The 20564-nt window shown below is 31.9% G+C and overlaps 2 protein-coding genes across 5 annotated transcripts; one reads left to right on the forward strand and one right to left on the reverse strand.

The window, feature by feature from the left end:
* Window positions 1-2239: 2239 nt before the first annotated feature.
* Window positions 2240-19992, reverse strand: LOC111897749 (lysM domain receptor-like kinase 3). 4 transcript variants are annotated; one of them, XM_042895769.2, is made up of 2 exons: window positions 18490-19992; window positions 2240-2702 (listed from the first exon to the last, which is right to left on the reverse strand). In XM_042895769.2, exon 1 carries the CDS (start codon window positions 19859-19861, stop codon window positions 18494-18496), a length of 1368 nt encoding a protein of 455 aa, XP_042751703.1. In that variant the 5' UTR covers window positions 19862-19992; the 3' UTR covers window positions 2240-2702; window positions 18490-18493. The 4 variants fall into 4 exon arrangements, with proteins under 4 accessions (XP_042751703.1, XP_042751704.1, XP_023749467.1 ...); XM_042895770.2 differs by lacking the exon at window positions 2240-2702 and adding an exon at window positions 8557-13687; XM_023893699.3 differs by lacking the exon at window positions 2240-2702 and adding an exon at window positions 8557-13692.
* LOC111897750 (uncharacterized) lies at window positions 16191-18287 on the forward strand. Its single transcript, XM_023893700.3, has 5 exons — window positions 16191-16328; window positions 16413-16560; window positions 16657-17144; window positions 17222-17278; window positions 18054-18287. The coding sequence occupies exons 1-5, from the start codon at window positions 16191-16193 to the stop codon at window positions 18171-18173; spliced, it is 951 nt and encodes a 316-aa protein (XP_023749468.1). The 3' UTR covers window positions 18174-18287.
* Window positions 19993-20564: the final 572 nt, after the last annotated feature.

Genomic DNA, 20564 nt, shown 5'->3' on the forward strand with positions numbered 1-20564 from the left:
TCTTATTTATATTTTTAATAATAATAATAATAATAATAATAATAATAATAAGGGTTTTGTTTGTAGAAAAGTCCTAATATTTTTGTTTACAGAAAAATCATAATATTTTTGTTTACAGAAAATTCATAATATTTTTTGTTTACAGAAAAGTCTGAATATTTTGGGTTAGTTTATTAAATAGTCCCAAATTAATTTGGTACCGGTTTCAACCGGTCAAAAATGGTCAAACTGTAAATTTTTGCCGGTTTTCAGGACTTTTTTTTTTCAAAAAAATAATCTTGGGACTAAAGTGTAACTTTTCCGTAAATGTTGGGACTTTTTTGAAGATTTCCCTTTCACAAAATAAAAAACAAAACAAAAATTACAATGTACATGGTGAAAACCACTACTGTCGTTAACATTTGCAAACTGTTGTTTCATATTCCAAACTAATGTTTTTGTTTTACTTCTTCAACTCCAACAACATTTCCTTGAGTTCCTTCAATTTCAATATTTGATCATCTAATTTCAAAACTAATTTTTTGTGTTCTTCTTTATTTACTGTAACCAAGCTTCCTTCTGTTCGAAGTTGTGTATCTTTCAACTTGTCGTGCATTTTAAGCATCAAATATTTGTAGCCTTGTAAAGTTAGTTCCACATCTATTCATCTGAAATGTTTAGAGTCTTTCGTCTTATCATATAAAAAGACAACACAAAATATGAGTCTGTTACACTTGCTATCAAGATATTTGTTATGCGCCCCTTTAAATGTGCAAATTATATATATATATATATATATATATATATATATATATATATATATATATATATATATATATATATATATAGTTCAAGGGAGTCCAAGAGGTAAATAATAGAGCTTCAACGTCACATTGACACCTTGAGATTTCACAATTACATATCAACCTCATCCTCCTTTGGTAGCTTGATGCAAGTGATACCGAACCCATTCGTAAGATAAAGAAAGTGAATGGTCTAACATGAATTTGCTCATTTAGAATATAGTGAAAAAGTCTACCTCATGAACTTCTCACGGTACCACCTCAAAACGGTCACTAACTTCGTAATAATTTAAATTGTAGTATGCTCTCGCTAATTATAACTTGTGGTCTTCACGAGGATTATTTATAGACACATCGTTTCCTATGCAACTATTAACACAAACCGGAGATCATCCACTTCCTTTGCAAGGGTTATTTATCATGGCGTTCGTTTCTCATGTAAGAGGTCGTATTGTATCTTATAGTCAATGAGAACCACAATCCATTCACAGGAGGTTTTGCAATGTCCAGTGTGTTTGTGTATATATAGTATCAATTAGAGCTTATAGATTAAACAAATTTATGTGTAATTTTTTTATCAAGACACAATCGTACGTACGATCAAAAGCGTAGAATAACTAGAAGTTGAGGAATATATCAACAAACTACCATATGTTTACCTTCTCCTATTTTTATTTCCACTAGTTCTTATTCATCGGGAAAATATACTCTTTCGAACCTAATTGCTGATTCTAATGAAGATTCAGCGACTCTAACATACACTTATTTCAATCTTGATGCTAAGAGACTTGTGAAAGCATGTTGGAAGCATTTAATATGTTTAAGTTTTAGATGTTGATATGGTTGTATTGATCAACGTTGCCAAACTGTTTTCATAAAACCCCTTGCGACTCATCATCAAATGTCAAAAACAAAATTAATAACCCTAAATTTTTCACACTAATTAAATAGTGTATAGTGGTAAAGGGGTCGAATCCACGGAGACTGGTTCAATTTTATAACTCTATGAAAAATCTCTTGTAAAAATACTTGTAAAGAAAAAAACAATAAAAATAAAAATGGGGGGTTTGGTGTTTTGAAATACTTGAAACAAACTAGAATTAAACTAAGATTTAAATAAACAATTTCAACAAAAACAAGAGTTTGATGTAAAATCAATAAGATAAAGATGGTTGACTTGAGGTTTCCTCACTTTAACTTTTTGATGAACATATCATTAGAATCCAATGGTGCACTACTTGTTTTAAATCCTTAATTTGGTTATAGTAATCCAAGGAGCTTGAGATTACCTAGACTTTTCTTAGTTGTTGAAATGGTTAGAGAAGCTCATAACAATTTCCTTAGTCAAAGTCACTAATTCCAATAAGCATGTAATATTGTAATTAGTGAAAGTCAACTACCATTAAGAATTAAAAAGTCACCAAATCCAAGGGGAGTCAAAAGCTTCCACTATCATGTTGGAGAAAATGTTTTTATGATTGTGTGAAGTAAAACTAACACAAAAATCACTTGTTGCTTGCTAATTTGAAGATCTTTTACTTAATCAAGAAATTAGCCAACTAATCACCACAAACACATTTAAACTCATGAATAAAAACATACAAGTAATGATAAGCCCACTCCGCGTGAGTGTGACAGATTTTGGGCTTCCTCTAGCCCATTTTCTTCAAGATTTTATCAATTTGAGCCCAAATTGCCTCTCCAAATCACTCAAAGCTTCCGTAAACTCCCGATCATTGATCTCCGCACACTTAAAAATTCTCTCGCACCTTGCAAATTTAAAATTCAAATCTTCCAAGCCTTCAAGCAATTGACAAGCCCACTCCATGAATCACCTCCATAGCCATCAAGCTTGAAATTCACATTGCCCTTCAAGTCCAATTGCCTCCCCAAAATCCTATTCTGCTAGTCTCCAAAAAACTGCAATAATGCTCAAGAAACTAGAAAGTACTCGAAATGGTCATCAAATAACAAGAAGGAAGATATGCATGGAAATTAACTAAAATGCGAATTAAATATGCTAAAATAAACTATAAAAAGAAGTAAATAAAATGAAGCTATCAACCAAGGCCATTCCAAAACACATGAAAATAGTACCCCTATCACATGTTCCAAGTAACTATGGCAAATGAAAAAGAGCTACCAAGAAAATATCAAAAATTGATATCAATGTTTTTCTTTTTGTAATGTTTATGAACCTCTTAATTAATAAGGTATATACTGAGTCACTGCGGTATATACCTCTGGATCATAAATACCAAAGCGTCGAGGTATATGCTTCTGAACCACAAATATTGAGCCTATCGCCCAATAAGTTAGGCTGGAAGGAGGATTCATAGTCGGGTATGCAATGTCAGATGAAAGAAAAAGCGATAAATTCAAGTAACAGGACGAACAACTAATGGTCCTGACAAAGTGCAAATCGTACAATACTTAAGTCTCCTAACAGTTCATCGATAACGAACTGATATGACTAATGACCTCTCTTTAGTACCGTTTTTATACCTTCGATAACAAGAGCATTAATGAGGATTAGACCTTCCTATGCATTGTGCGCCCCAGATCGCCGATTCCCGAGGAAAGCCAGTATATAAAGAGAGCCATGATGGGTCGGAAAAGGGAAGAGAACATCATACCAAATTACACTTTTAAAGATAACTTTCTCTAACTTTATGAGTTTACCATCAGAGTGTTCTCCTGGGAACTTTCCCGGTGGACGACTCACTTGTGTGTTGTTATTCAGGACTCAGGACCCCACACTCTTACATCTCTTTAGCATCGTCAAGGGCCAAAACTTGATAGGCATCACATGGCGCCATCCTGTGGGACCATGCAAAAAATGGTCACTAACGAATACCCTATCAACAACGTAAACACCAGTCCGGTCACGAGTATGCAATCGGTAGAAGCTCATGGTGAAACGCCTCAGATAGCCACAATAGTAAGAGAATCAAACGCTCCCCCTCATGAAGTCGGTTTGAAGGAACGAATGCAGGACGAGTAAGAGATGAGGGAATTTAAAGCTTTCCAAAAGTTCAAAGCCATGAAAGGGATACAAATATATAGAGAAAAAACTAAAGCACGCGAAAGATATAACGACAGTCGGGTATCAATACATATATGGCGTTCGAGCACAACAGTAGGAAAAGAAACAAAGGAAGAACATAAACAACAAAGAACCCAGGAGGACCAGAGGCCGAGGGACTCACATGAGGTTGTTAACCGGAAGGAATATGATGTGGCCCTAGGGGAACTAAATTTCAGGAACCTGTTCACTAATGACATAAATAACATGCCCATCCCCGTAGGTTTGAAAGGGCCTAGGGTGAAACCTTATGATGGCATGAGAGATCCATATGATCAATGTGTCCAACTTCCAGTGAGCAATCAAGATGATTCCTTTATATACAGAGTTGTAGTGCCTATAATTTGTAAGAACCCTCGATGAGTCATCTCGCTACTAGTTCGCAAGTCTCCCTACAAGAAGTATAGGCAACTTCGAGGAGATATGCCAAACGTTCTGCAATAGCTTCATACAACACGGAGGTTTCAGCAACAAACCCATGTTATATTTTCCTGTAAGCAAATAGAAAGAGAATCGAAAAAAAGCCTATTTCAAATGTTTTAATGAGATAAGCAGGAAGATGCCCAAGAGGGATGATCCGATGATCATCGCGACCTTCCTGTATGGACTATTAGAAGGAGAACTTTTCTGTAAGCTAGTGGGCGAGATTGGAACAATGCGGGGGAATTATTAAGAAAAGTTAACAGGTTCCTAAGGCAAGAAAAGGAGAGCACAGAAAAAATACTCATGGAAAAAGGAAGAGCAATTATGACAGAGCGTAAAGAGAAAGTCATGTTTGTTGCACAAAAGTCTGGTTCATGACAACTCCAGCTGGTCTGAAAGGCATTCGAGGTCCACATGAAGAGATCGAGGGAGACATCACAACCAGACAAATTGTTATAAGAATGAAGCATACGACGTGCGATCCCAGAAGGAGGCAATAAGAGATAATGGTGGAAAAACTCAAGAAAAAGGTATCCTCGAGATCCGAATTAGTATTGTGACTTTCATAAAAAGTTGGGGCATGCAAATGCTTATTACGAAGGACTAAAAAGAGAAAAAGAAAGAAACAAATCAGATCCAACTAAAGAAGTCTCGTAGGCCCAGAAAGAAGAGGTGATGTATGACGTAGAAGTTATGATGTTACGGTTCGGAGATAGCAAGTTTCCGACAAAGAAAAGAAAATGGGCAGGATTGGATTTCACTCCGAATGATCCTATCCTACCTGACCATCAGGGAACCGAACCATTTGTGATCAAAGGCTCGGTCGGTAAAACCCTCATTCATATCATATATGTGGACAACGGAAGTTCAGTAAACATTATATATTCACATTGTTCATCTAAGTTGAGAGTTGACGATTTGTTAGGTTAAACTAGTATTTATATTTGATGCTCTTATAAGTTGAGAGTTGATGATTTGTATTGTATTTTGTGTGATAGAGAGTTTCTGTGGAGAGATCTGAGAGTTCTTTGTGAGTTATTGGAGAGGATTCAAAGTATTTGTTATTTTTGAATTATTGTGCTTAAATGAAAAATCCAAAAAATAAAATTGGTTTTTACTGGTCGAATATTTGTGTTGTTATTCCGCGTTTATATTCAGATTCATACACGAGTGTTTATATTTCGGTACCAATAAGAGTCTCGTGTGAATTATATTGCTCTATACATAAATGGTAGCCCAGTTCAAGGACATCGTGTGTCTACGGGCAACTAGGAGACTAAGTATAGTTCTCAAGGGAGGGTTCAAAGGGTAAGACCTACCTATCCTATGCGGGATTCATCTGTTGGAAATTTTTTATTGAAACTTTATGTGCAAAGATCGATCTCCATTCATGTGGGGGATTGTTGGGAAATTTAATAAAAATATATATTGTCATTAAAACTTTGGACACATTTAAATATAAATATATATTATATATATTTCTAATCCTCAGTGGGTTATGTTCTCATATGTGAAAGCTTTGAAACGATATATGTTGTGTTCAAAACGGAGAATGTGTAAATTATATATTGATACTCAAAGATGAGTATTTAAAAAATAAAGTAAGCAAATAAAGTGGTTGTTGGAATGTGTCCCACATAGGAAACGGAACAAACTCTTAGTAAGTTTAAAAGCATAAATGTGTAATGGGTTTACAAGCTTCTATGTATGGTTTACTTCAACACCTATGCCCCACAGGGGGTTGAAAGCTACTCCATGTAGCTTTTGATTTTAGAGCGTTTTGTTTAGGCTAAAAGCTAAACGCTCCTGTCGTCGAACGAGGCTTTTTCTTTTTAACTCGCTTTTTCTTAAAAGCTAGAAGCTCCCAAAAGTTGCGTGTTGAACATGCCCATAAAGAGACACTTGATTCTCATACTATATGTACCAGATTGAATATGTTTTGTCTCATTTTCTCTGCATACTATCCCGATGATTTTTTTCAAGCAAGTGGTCAAATTCGGCAGTACATACTACTTTGGTTGTTGCATCATGGGAACAACCGATAAATATGTTTCAACAAATCGTGTCAAACATGAGCCTCAGTCAGTCAGTGCTATTATTTATTTTGCAGATTTATTATCGAAAACTAAAATTATCACTACTAACGACAAGGGAAAGAAGATAATTACATATATTTATTCAAACAAAATAAGTACTATCTATTAATGTATCAATCTAAGACCAAGGAAATAGTGAAATAAACCTAAATTACTCATCTTAAAATTGGAAGAAAACAATTTTTTAGATTTGGAATGCCTTATAATCATTATGATTATAATAATGACTCTTTCGTCATGTTTAGAGGGTTTATGATTTTCATTTATGTTCAGCATAATTATAAAAAACTAAGCGAAAACCCGCATTTTGTGCAGAATACAACAATATATTTGAAATCTTTACAGATATATGGTTTTTAAATATATCAATGACGTTGTTGTTAGCTTTTATATAATAAATCTTATAATAAGTTGGTATAAACATTGTTTGTTTTGAGTTATATGATAATAGTGACATCTTTTAAAATCCTATAATCTCAATTATCTCAATGACCTCTACCTGTGGGTTACTAATGAATAATATTAGATATAATATATGGTTTAATGATATTTATAGTTGTTAAAATTAATTAATTTAAAAAGTTTACTTGCTTACGATTTTAATTTTTATCATTGTAATTATTTAAACATCAAACATTATTTTTGTGTTTAAAGATAACAATATAATTTTTATATATAATGTTACTTTTAACTATTGTTGTTGTAAATTATTTAAAATAACATATATGGAAACTCTTAATTATTTTAATTTGGTTTCAGAAATTTAATTTTTTTAAAATTTATTTGATAAGTATTGTGAGTTTCCTTGATTGTAATTATTTAAAACAATTAACGTTGTTTTTTGTTTTTAAAGATAAGATTATAATTTTTTATACACTATTACTTTTAACTATTTTTATTGTATGTTATTTTTAAGTTACTTATTTGAAAATTATGAATGATAATAAAAAATAGTTTAATGTTTTTTTATTAATTTAGGATAACAATTTAGGTTTAACACTATAATTTATAACTTTTAACTGTTTATAAAATAGTCTCTCGATTTTTTCAAGTTTAACTGAAATTTTGATTTAAGCTTACCATTTAACATTATATTGAAATTAATAATTTAAATATTTTTCAAAAAATCATAAATTATACAAAATTTGAGACTTTTAATGACAATTTTCCACGTACGACAATATATCTAAACTAATAAGTTAACTATGATACGTTAAAAGGTAAAAGTCATAATTTTATGAATAGAAGTAAAATATAATATTTTAATATTGTAGTTTAGTTAATTTATAATTAAAATATAGTTTTTGAATTAATTTAATATTATTAACCAATTTATAATAATTATTAGAAAGAAATTGAAAGGTCATGGAGGTTTTAAATACAAGTGATGCAAGTAAAAATGTATCCGGTATATATATATATATATATATATATATATATATATATATATATATATATATATTGTGGGCATCAAGATTATATATAAGTTAAAAAAACAAAATAAAATATATTATATATACATCTCGAGAACAAACAACAATAATACTATTGATCATGAGTTCTAGGTTGTTAAATATAAAAGTGTTTGTCTTTTAACTTATAAATCTTTTAAGGGAAGATGGAGTCGTATGCGATTTGGGCGATGGGATAGGATGGCACCGGTGATACCACCAGGCGGTGGTACCGTCACCGACGGGTTGAATGAATTTGTGCTCTGTAATTGGTTGATGCACCTACTTCAACCCTTTACTCTTAATGCATTGAGGACTTTTACATCTAGCTTTAAGATTTGTACCAAAATAATTTTGTATGTTTTTAAATTAGTTTGTATATTTTTAATATTTTGTAAAGTAGTTTTGTATAATTTTTATTAGTTGTGTTTGTTTTAGAATTTAAAAGTAGGTGGGTTGAGAAAAATATAAAGTTTTCATGTGTTGTGGTTTGAGAAAGTTGGAAAAGAGATGAGAAAGAAAAACCGATGTGTCAGTGAAGAACTCCCTTCCAACACATTGTCACATTCGTTTTTATCTCTCATCTCTCTTCCATCTTTTTTCTCAACTCACAATATATAAAAACTTTATTTTCTGTAACCCATTTAATCATTTTGTGATATCACTATTTTTTATTTAATGAAATTAAAAAAATATAAAATAAAATAAAGCATAACATCTTTTTCTTTAAAAATAAACTTTTGCTAATTTAAGACAAAAAAATCTAAATTAATTTGACAAACAAATTGGTTGTTGTCAAACTAATTATTCGATAAAATAATCCATACAAAATTAATTACACAAAATTGATTATTTAACTATTTATCAAATTAATTATGTATTTTATAAACAATTGAGATAATCATTCACAAAAACACAAGTCCAACTAAATAAATTTATCTTAAAAAACAGTTGTAAATCTCCCCCAAAAGCATTGAGGACACTTTTCATCCAAAATTAAATCAAACACACATAGTGAAAAAACAAAATGATTATAGGATTTCAAAGACAGAGGCGTCTATCTTCTTCGACGCAACGAGCTAGGGTTTTTTTTTTCTTTCTTTACCTCCTTCAAATCATCAAAATCAAACCCTAAATTTCAATCGATCTTCACCCACCCATTTCTTTCATCTCCCTTGTATCTTTCTGTAAAGATTATCTTTAAAAGCAAAAGAAAGCAACAGTTCTTCATGCATTGAACAAGAGGTCACATATTAAATAACCCGTTGCAGAGCACTAAATTGTCTAACCTGCTGCTCTAACCGGTGACGGTACCACACCTTAGCGGTACCGCCGGTACCAACCTAACCCGATCTCCATCCTGTTCCCTACTCCATCCTCCATAAGGGGTATTTAAGGTTTTACAACCCAAAAGGTTATAAAAAGATCTTGAAAAGTTAGAAATCATAACTCATTAAAATCTCTTTTTTGAAAGTTTGATAAAAAATTATTTCAAAAGTATTTTTCACTTTGTCAAACACTTCTTTTAACTTATTGGTTTTTCAAAAAATCAAAAAATCAATAAGTTATTTTTAAACAAAATCTCAAACACCCACTATGACTAGATACTAGGCGATTCTCGTATCTTCTGTCTTGTTTGTCTCAGGTGTCCGATAGATGGGAGTGGGAATTAGGCCCGGATGATACTTATGTGGTTAATTCCATGCGATACAATATTGATAATATTTTGTTGAATGATGGTGGAGGTGTCACTCGTTGGTGTCGTTTAGTCCATTTAAAAGTAAATATCCTCTTATGGCGGGTGTTGTTGAATATGATTCTTACCTTGGTAAACTTGGTGGCGAGAAATGTTGATATTCCTTCAATTCTTTGTCCTTCATGTGACTTACATGTGGAGGATTCCCATCATGTGTTTGTTTACTGTGAAGTTGTCAAGAATGTTTGGAGAAGAGTGTTCAAGTGGCTTGATTTACCTTTTCCTTTGTTCAATAATGTTGATGAGCTTTGCAGTTGGGTGGATTCGAATACGTGTTGCAGTCAAAGAAGAAGGCGGTGGAGGTCATTGTTCTTACAACGATTTGGATGTTTCGAAATGTAGTTGTGTTCCAAGACATTAAGTTGAAGAGAAGCTCCATTTTTTATAACATTTTTTTACATTCGTAGTGGTTTTCTCATAGATGTAGTAGTAGTACCATATCTTGGACGTTGTGGTTACAAAACTCAATGTTTCATAACTCTTTGTAATTGTTTTTTCTAGCTCCTTGTTAGGTTGTTTTTGTTTTATTTTGTTTTATAATTTAGTCGTTCAAAAAAAAAAAAATACTAGGAGACACAACTTGTGTTTGGTTCAAATCCCACAAACTTTAGTTTTGGACTATCGTTCTAAAAAAACGAGATGGAACAACTTTTATGTTTAGAATATATCGACGTAAGTTTTGGGTTTCTTTTAAATTCACTCGTTCTTTGAAATTTGTTTCAGACTTTTATCTAATAGGAGACATGCATCCAATAACGAGGAAGAAATATTTTTTAAAGAAAATGTGTTACGGGTGCATTGGTCAGCATGAAATAGATACATCATATTCAGGTCTATAGTCTTAGGGGGTGTTTGGATAGGAAAAAAAAGAGGTACTTATTGCTTATTTCTACAATAAGCTAACATTGAGTGTTTGGATAAAATTCAACTTATTAAGCTAAATAAGCTAATTTTAATAAGTATCTCTCCCAATGTTTATTGCTTATTGCTTATTCCCACCATAAATAAGCTAATAAGCAATAAGTAATAAGCTAATCCAAACACCCCTTTAATATGTTACTCATGGTTTTTGCAATGAATCGATAATGTTTTTTCAAAAAAAAAAATTATAATTCAACGAATACATTATATTTTAGCATCAAGAGTTATGTTTTTTTTTAGTTATAGTTGGTAACAGACTATTTTGTTTTTATATAAACACCATTGTTCTAAAAAACCATAAATATGTAACAAACTATTTGTTTAATGTTTTCGTTCATAAAATACCATTAAAATAATTGTATTTTATGAACACAAAGTTTAAGTTTGCTTATCTTCTGATAGTATTTTTTTTTTTAAATAATGGTGTTTCGTGAAAAAAAAAAGTTTCTAAGTCTTACCCATTCATGAAATTAACCTTTTTTATAAAGATATTTTTTTTAACGATACCAATAATCAATTTTATTTTGGAAAAATGACTTGTAAGGGTAACGAAGTATTAGACTTGTACAAAAAATACCATTGAACTTTTTTTTGTATACATATCACCAATCAACTATAGCTTTTGTACACATATGACCATTAAGCTTCACCTTTGTTCAAAAAATATCATTATGTTACCGGTAATAATAGGTCACCAGCCACGTAACATGTCACGTGGCATGCCAAGTGGCTGATGCCATGTGGCTGCTGACGTGGATTTTATTGTATATTATGTACACATTATACCATTAAACTATTTTTTGTATATATTATACTATTAAACTTTTTTTTGTGTACATTTTACCATTAAACTTTTTGTACACATTTTACCATTAATCTTATATAATTTATTCAAAAAATATCATTTCAAAAAATACATATTTTACATAAAATGGTTTTTCCATCACCTATTGTGACTCCCTGATTTTGTAAGGTTTGAGGGAAACGGTTTGTTTTTTACAATGATACTAAGGACTTTCTTTTACAACTACATTGTGAATTTATGTTGGTCATACATCAATTGAAACCCACAAGGTTTGAACTTGAGACTTTTATCTGGAGCGGCGAAGAAATACTCAATTGTTCATTATTTTAGCTAATGTCTAGTAAACATATTCTTATAAGTCATCTTCTTAGGAAACTACGTTTGAGGCACATTTATAAAATCATGAAACATTTTGTACATGTTACCTTATTATAATCTCCCTCTTCTTGATTATGGTTGATGATTAAAAAAGTGCATTGAAATTCTGTCGTTGTTTACCGATAGGTAAATGACTTATAATGATAAGTTTACTAAAATTTAGAAAATCAGTAAAATCCACATCAGGTGATGGGAAACCTACTTTTATGTAATGATATCTATTTTTTTGAAATGATATTTTTTTTCAATAAATTATATAACATTAATGGTAAAATGTGTACAAAAAAAAGTTTAATGGTAAAATGTGTACAAAAAAAAGTTTAATGGTATAATGTGTACAAAAAATAGTTTAATGGTATAATGTGTACATAATAAACAGTAAAATCCACGTTAGCAGCCACGTGGCATGCTACGTGGCTAATGACTTATTATTATCGGTAATATAATGGTATTTTTTGAACAAAGGTGAAGTTTAATGGTCATATGTGTACAAAAGTTATAGTTGATTGGTGATATGTGTACAAAAAAAAGTTCAATGATATTTTTTTGTACAACTCTAATACTTTGTTACCCTTACAATTCATTTTCCCTTTTACTTTTAAAACTTTTTTCCGATATATTCAAAGAAGAAAAGAACATGACAAAAACCGAATAACTCAGATTTAGGTTTTATATGATTCGGGTTATTCATGAAATTAACCTTTTTTTATAAATATATATTTTCTTAATTTGAGTTATTTGTTTGGTTAAATGAATGAAAATGATTTGATTAATTTCTAAATATTTCTACTAAACCGAATAAATAGTTAGATTAATATTTTTATAGATATAAAATTTACTTTGAAATAGTCTAATTTGCAAGTTGTCAAATGTTAAAACATATAAGACGTGTTTGGCACAAAATGTTTGAAATTGTTTGAGAGCTTCTAGCTTTTACCGTTTGACAAAATGTTTCGTTTTGAACAGGAGACCTTGTTTGGCACTACAAGCTTCTAGTGTTTAGTTTAAATAAAATGCTCCAAATCCAAAACCTACTTCACATAATGCTTAACAAAACGACAAACTACAAGTTACCCCGTTACTAGCTACAAACTACTCGCTACCAGTTAGTTTTGCCGAACACGTCCAATACAAATGTGTTTCATATTAAAAAGCCGATGAATGATGTCCTTTACAACAATATTATATTCTATTTTTATTTATTTCCTTGGAAGCATATTCGATAGGTTGATTGGTTAAAAAATTTATATGTAATTTTAAATTATTTGTAATTTTTTCTAGCATCATGCATATTTCTCAATAAAATCTTGTCGTTGAAAAAAAATCAACAAAAAATTTATAATGTTAGAGATGTGTTTTTAATACTAAGTTAATGTTACAGTTGATGCATATCAAAGGAAAATTCTAAATTTCTAGAATTATAAATGAATTTAGTCTATCCATTAACCAAACAAACAAAATAACATGAAATCGAATAACCAAAAACCGATTTAAATGAGCATATTATGATTACTTTATAGATATAGCATCAATGTTCTAAAAGGCGTGCCATGGCGCGCGTCAAGGCGCGCCATGACATGAGGCGTGGCTTCGCCGTTACGAAAAGCTTGATAACATTGCTGTTAGGCGTGATATGGCGCGCCATGGCGCGTTATGACGTGTTATTGCGCGTGTTTTTTCGTTTGAGACACAGTTTTTTGCTATTTATTATGTCTTTTCAAATCGGAGATACAAGTATTGTGGTTTTTGTTAACTTTTTGTTATTAGTTATTGATCTAACACTTCTAAAAAGTAGTTATATTTAATATAAATTTATATTTATGTGGTAATATAATTTTAAATTAATACAAAATCGTCGCCTTACATCACGTCTTGAAAAACGCCATGGCTCGTTAAGTTTGAGGTTTGACCTTGCCGCCACGCCACGCCTCACACCATTTAGAACCTTGTATAGCATCCAATTAAATTGAACTTATAAAACCTAATTAAACTGCACTGCAGTGAATAGACATGGACACATTAAATGTGTAAGACCAAAAGATATGTATGGAAAAAATCTCACTTTTTAAATGTTACATCAACTTTTTCTCACCAAAAGATAAAAAATAGTTACCTTTCACTACCTTTTATTTTTTATTTTTTAAAGAAAATATATTTTATACAGATGTTATATTCATTTTGTTGAGAATTAAAAGCCATGAATTTTGTTATATTTTTATAATTTTTTAATAGATATATAATTCAATTAATATTAAAAAATTAAAAAAAAACAATCAATCACACGAGGAGAGAGAGTGAGGGATAGACTCCCCTCACTCTTTTCCCGCACACATCTTCCATCACACTCAGTATGGTGTTCCAAGAAGAGAGAGTGAGGGAAATGTTCATTTCCCTTCTTTCCCGCTCCATACCCTCTAGCCTAAGGGTGGTGGGAGTTCACCCCTCATAATCCATTCAACTCATCTCCCACATCATTTCCATATCAATTTTTTTCTTTTCTTTCTCTTTCATCTTTTTCAACCAACAACACATGAAAACATTATATTTTTCAACTAACTCAACTAGGGGTGTTCGTTTGGATGGATCGGTTTGATCTGATCCAAACAAGTAAATTCAAATTGATTTCGGTTTTCAAAACATGGATCCGAATTGTCCAAACTAAATTCAAATCCGATTCGATCCGATCCAATTACAATTCGGTTGGATTTGCCCCTCGGATCGAACTTATAATTCGGATCGAATTACTTTATAGATATAGCATCCAATTAAATTGAACTTATAATTCGGACTTTAGTGTTTAGGTCATCTCCACTACAAGTTAAAAAAACTGGGATTATTAGGCATTCACCTATTCTCTTTTACTATTTTTTTTTTAACAACTTTTGTGCATAATTATGGGCCAGAAATTAATAAAGAAGCTTCCATAAAGAATAGGATTAAGGAGGTTATATTCATATATAGACTTTTCAGTTATAACCTCAAATCCCAGTATAATATTGTTTCTAGGCCCACTCATTAAGATATTGGAAGCTTGATGTTGACATATATCAAGAAATATTATATATACTTTTAGTGTTATTATTATTTTTTTTTTCTAAATGTTGGTCTAATGTGATATTCAAGACCAAATGAAGCTGTATTTCTTTATGCAATTCTAGAATCACTACTATGAATTACATTGCACATAAGCTTAAAATGCAACCAACTTTATATTATACTTCTTCCGTCCCATAATTATTGTTTATTTTTTATTTTTAAAGTCTTTATGCATCAATTTTGATTATATTTTTATTTGTGTTATCTATTACTTGATAAAACTTATAATAAAAAAAAATTTAAAACATAATTCATTCATATATTTTACATTAAATATTATATATCCAAAATAAAAATATTTAAGGTTAAAACTAAAAAATAAAGATTTAAAGCACAATCATTAATATATTTTCCATTAACACAAATAATGTAGGCAACAAATAATCCCAAAAAAATCTATAAGTGGGCGTTTGTTTTGAAGAATTTGAAATTATCCAAATTTAAAATCTATCTAAATCTAAATTCATTAACACATTTGAAATACCATAAAATAATAATAATAATAATAATAATAATAATAATAATAATAATAATAATAATAATACAAACACCTTCTAAGAACATCATCAACAATATGAAAACTTTATCGTAAAGTTTCATCCTCACCAAAATAAAAAACTATACAAATACAAATTATACGGGAGTTTTTCATATTGTTTTTTTTATGGCTGGCCAATAACAATTATATGAGTATATGCAATAAATAAATGAAAAAAAATAATACAAATTTGTGAAAAAAAAAAAACTCTAACCGTGAAGCTTGTATGAAAAAGCTTTGTTTGATTTGAAAAAATCATTGAAAAAGCTTTCAAAAATATATTCATTTTGGAAAATTAAATTGATTTTTACTTTATTCTCCTACCACTTTATTTATTGCCAATTATTTCTTATGACACTTATCCTAATCCAATGAGTATGAAGAAAAACAAAAAAAAAGATGTATTGTTTCTTTAGGTTTTCATATTTATTTCAAAAGTCATATCTTTTGTTTTTCTTGTTATAGTCATCTTTGTTCTTTTTAGTTATTTTTATATTATGCTTTCTACAATACAAAAAATATTTATCTCAATTATAATATTTGTTACCACGTAAATTAATCCAAACAATTTTAAAAAAACTCATTTTTCAAATTTTTTTTAAACCCATATCCAAACACTCCCATAATTTGATATTTTCTTTTTTAAAATTTTATCGATCTTCACAAAGTAAAAGAACAAGACAATATGTATATGTTTTATGGAAATTCGCAAAGGCAGAGAGACTGAGAGAGGGAAGCAAGTTGGAAACAGAATTGTGCATGGTTAGGGGTGTGGTGGTGGGGCCACTTACACGTCAAACAACCGGACGCCAATTATACTATTTTAAAATTTAAAACAATCTCATGTCCGTCTACGTCTATGCCCCACAATCCACAATCCTCACACCCTTTTCTCCATCATCGTCTTCTTCTTCACATCCTGCAATTCCTTCGTGTTTATGCTACCGAACCTCTGATAACACCAACAATGGAGTACTCAGAATCCTCAAACGACTATGTAAGCATTCATCTTCTTCTTCCCTCCATATATCCATTAACAATCTTACACATTAATTAATCGTCGTATTACGATTATTTTCAGATTGAAGAATACGAATCGATTTTCACAGCGCTAGAAACCGAGTTACCGAAAGTAGATCGTTTGCCTAATTTCAGCGACGTGATTGACGGAGTTCTTAGCTCCGATGCTTTCAGTTTACACAAATGTGTTTATGATTCTTCTACTCATGGTAACTCAATCTTAACATTTTTCTTATTTGTATTTTTGTATTTGAATCGATGACTTAATCTGTTCTAGTTCTAATTAAACATTGTAATTTAATTAGCTGATGTGGTGGATAGTATTAGTCTTCCGGACGTATTCGAATTCGACGATTACCTTTTGGATTTTGTTAATAACGATGAAACAAGCATGCCGGAGAAGATGGAGTCGAAGACCAGTACTACCACCACCACCACCGGAGAAGTTAATCCGTTGGCTAGGATTTTTAGATTTAAAACGAAACCGAGAGGTAGGAATGTGAAGAGGGGGAAGCCTGCAACTTATGATTATTTGAAATCGTTTTGGTATGGATATGGAGATGATAAATCGTTGAAGTATAGAAGCTTTGTTGCTGTTTATGATGATGATTTGAATATTGGGAAAAAGAGTGAAAAGTGTAATGTCGGGAGAAGAAAGAGGCATAAGTCGTGGTCGGTGCCTGAGGTTTTGAAGCTGTGTGACGGAGTTTCTCAACTTGGTGTTGGGAAATGGACGGAGATTAAACGGTTGTTTTTCTCATCGATTCATCACCGATCATCGGTGGATTTGAAGGTAGCTTTTGGTTTTGTGAAAATATTTTCAAATTTGTTTCATGTTGTAATTTGTTTTTTTTTTTCTTTTTTTTTTAGGATAAATGGCGAAATCTTTTGAGAGCAAGCTGCAAATCACCATGTGTTAAACTAAAGGTATGCTGAAGGAAATTACTTTTAGCAATTTATGTTCAAGAGTTTTAATTCAAGTGTAGATTAGATTCATACATCTGTCGCCTAACACCTACAAGACTGTTGTGCATCTTATTACAATTGGCGAAAAAGTTTTAATTCCAATGTGTATATCATGTTATATGTGAAAATTTTAATTCCAGTGTGGAATGACTTGGGAACTTTATCTTTCTGTCACTACTCTGTTGTTTTTCTGTCACTGTCTATGTCTCTGTCGGTGTCGCGTCACTGTTGGGCAATCATGTATGTCAGTGTTGATCTAGTGTGAATGATTATGGACCGATGTATATGAAAGTTTTAATTTCAATGTGGATCGACTTGGAAATTTGGTCCTTGTGTCAACTATCATTGTCACTCATGTCTATCAGTGTCTGGCTAGTGGATGATTTCGACTGTCATTGTCATTCATGTCTATCAGTGTCCGTCTAGTGGATGATTTCGGATTGATGTGTATGAAAGTTCTAATTTCAATGTGGATTGACTTTGGAACTTGGTTCTTCTGTCACTCATGTCTGTCAGGGTCGATCTAGTGTGGATGATTTCAGACTAATGTAGACTGATGTGTATGAAAGTTTTAATTCCAATGTGGATTGACATGAAAGTTAATTCCAATGTAGATTGACTTGGGAGATGTCCTTTTTGTCTATGTATGTCTGACAGACTGTCTATCTGACTGAACTATGTCTGTCAGACTGATTGTTGTATATCTGATTTACATCAAATTTAACGATTTGTGTAGGGTGAATGGGTAAAAGGCAATGCTTCCGCGACGATACCAAATCATATCCTACGTCGAGTTAAGGAGCTTTCGGTGACACATCCATATCCAAGGAAACGACAATTGAAGATTAAACTATAGAAGTAGAATTATAGTACAAACCTAACTTTTTCTTTTTTGTTGAAGCCTTAGAAAATAGTATTAGATGTCTTATTAGTTATTAGAGTCCAAGATTACTACCTTTTTGACAGTGCAATGTGATGAAGGTTTTTTTTTTTTTTTTTTTTTAATAGTAAAGTTAGCTTTTGTTTGATATGATTATGAAATGGTATATTAATTTTCTCTCTATTACATTTCTTATAATGAATTCTAATAAATTAGAAGACTATAATCGAATTATTTCTAAAGTTAACAAACTTAAAATCAAATTGAATTTGAAAGAAGTTAAAGCTCTTACCGAATCACCTTGGGGCAAATGAAGATGTAAAATCGGTGGGAACCTGAATAGTATCCGCCCATTTTCTCGAATCCAAATACAATTTTGAGATTTTACCCGCCACGCGGCTCATGTTAGGCCGTTTATTCGGATCCTCATCCACACAATCCAACGCTATTCGGGTCAACTTCTCAACCACCGTCACCGGAAACGAATCCTTCAGCCGCCTATCAACCCACCGTCTGAGTCTCCATTCAACTTCCGACTCATCTCCGCCGTCGCCTTCCACCGCAAATTTTGCGGTATCCACAATCGAAGTCTTAACGTGGTTCCCTTTCTCCTTATCGAACTTATACTTCACCGGTTCTTCACCTGATAACAACTCCAAAATCACAACGCCGAATGCGTATATGTCGGATTTCTGTGTTGCGAGACCACGAAACTCCGGCGCCATGTATCCTTTAATTCCTTCAAATTGCAAAGCTCGACTGTTAGATCTCGTTAAATTCGTCGGCGGCGAAGATTCCGGCGAAACAACCTCTTGGATCTCGCCGCTTCTTTTGTCATCTTTTACGATTTTTGGCTCGACCACCGTCTCTCCGCACAACTCCGCCGTGCCAAAGTGACAGATCTTAGCGTTGAACGATGGCTCAGTGACAATTACGCTACTCGACTTTACATATTTATGAACTAAATTGATTTTCAAACCGGCATTATTGTGAATATAATCCAAACCAGAGGATAAATCCGTCGCGATTTGCATCCGTGACATCCATGTCGACAACACCGTAAACTCAGGATTTCTCTTATTACGCAAACAATCCGCGAGGTTGCCGCCGGGCATGAAATCGTAAGCCAGGTAAATATAATCACCTGAAATCGACGCTCCAAGCAGCTTAATTATGCTCATGTGATGGCTTCTGTAAATAACAGATAACTTCTCTCGCAATTCTGATTCCTGTATCGAACGGCGAAACTTCCGTTGAAAAACAACCACTTCCTTGCCGCGAAGAGAACACCGCCACGACGGCGACGAAGACGAAGAAGAAAACCGTTTTGCTAGAAAGTTATTGGTAGCGGAACGAATCTCCGAGAAATCGTAGATGTGAGTGTTTTCCGGCAAGGAATTACGGAGGCTGGAAAGCGATGTTCTGGAGGAAACGGAAGCTTCTGCGGTTGCAATTGAGCTGCCGAGTCTGTAACTTGAACTGGTGCCACCTCCGTAGCTGTAACTACTGCTTGTAACATTACTCGTTGATGGATGAAGACGTGTTTCAGATTTACTCGATGATCGAGTCGGAGTTTCCGGCGTGGTTGTTTGCGTCCTTCTTGAGCTCCTCCTCCTTGTTATATTGGGATCAGCTGCGTCCACCGCCATTTTTGTTCTGCACATATGATGATCAGCAACTGATTTAGAGAATCAAAACCCTAATTGATTGGTTGAAGGATTCATCAGAGCGTAATCGAGTTTGAGAATGGGTGGAATTGGGAAATGTAGTCAAGCTGTATAAATTGTGGGGGGTTGGGGATTAGTTTGTTAATGGTTATATCTGTAAAGTAGAATGGGCCCAACTTAGAAGTGACAACGAGTCAACGAAGTTAAATAATTGGATTAACTGTAATAAATAGTTTTTTTTTTTTTTTCTTTTTTTTTTTTTTTTTTTTTTTTTAAAGAAAGAAGAGTCAATCTTAGCAAGAAGGAAAATATTACTAAAAGAGAAACCTTATTACATCATTTTAAATAATCTGGACCATTGATTGCATTTCAATCTTATTATTTCACCCTTAGATCAAATTGCTGACATCATCTTTCCCATATGGAATGTATTTAATTCCAATAAATGCTTTTCAATCATCAATTAATAACTTACATTCATTGAAATGGAATGTATTTAATTCCAATAAAAGTTTTCCATATTTTACATCTTGAATTTTTAGTTATGAAAATTTTAATATGGTCAATTTAAAAACATATTACTAACAAATTATTTCAATCAAGGCCTTAATATCAACTATTAATATAAATCCATTTATATTAGTAAACCATTAATATAAAATCTTTTTTTATTAGGAAATCATTAATACCTAAAAATCAT

Source organism: Lactuca sativa, chromosome 6, assembly GCF_002870075.4.
Source record: "Lactuca sativa cultivar Salinas chromosome 6, Lsat_Salinas_v11, whole genome shotgun sequence".
Classification (NCBI taxonomy): Eukaryota; Viridiplantae; Streptophyta; class Magnoliopsida; order Asterales; family Asteraceae; genus Lactuca; species Lactuca sativa.

Bases quoted from the DNA above. Each gene is read 5' to 3' on its own strand.
- LOC111897750 (XM_023893700.3), top strand. From the start codon at position 16,191: ATGCCCCACAATCCACAATCCTCACACCCTTTTCTCCATCATCGTCTT. The intron at 16,329-16,412 runs GTAAGCATTCAT...GATTATTTTCAG, and splicing joins CAGAATCCTCAAACGACTAT to ATTGAAGAATACGAATCGAT. The intron at 16,561-16,656 runs GTAACTCAATCT...TAATTTAATTAG, and splicing joins TTATGATTCTTCTACTCATG to CTGATGTGGTGGATAGTATT.
- LOC111897749 (XM_042895769.2), bottom strand. From the start codon at position 19,861: ATGTGCAGAACAAAAATGGCGGTGGACGCAGCTGATCCCAATATAACA.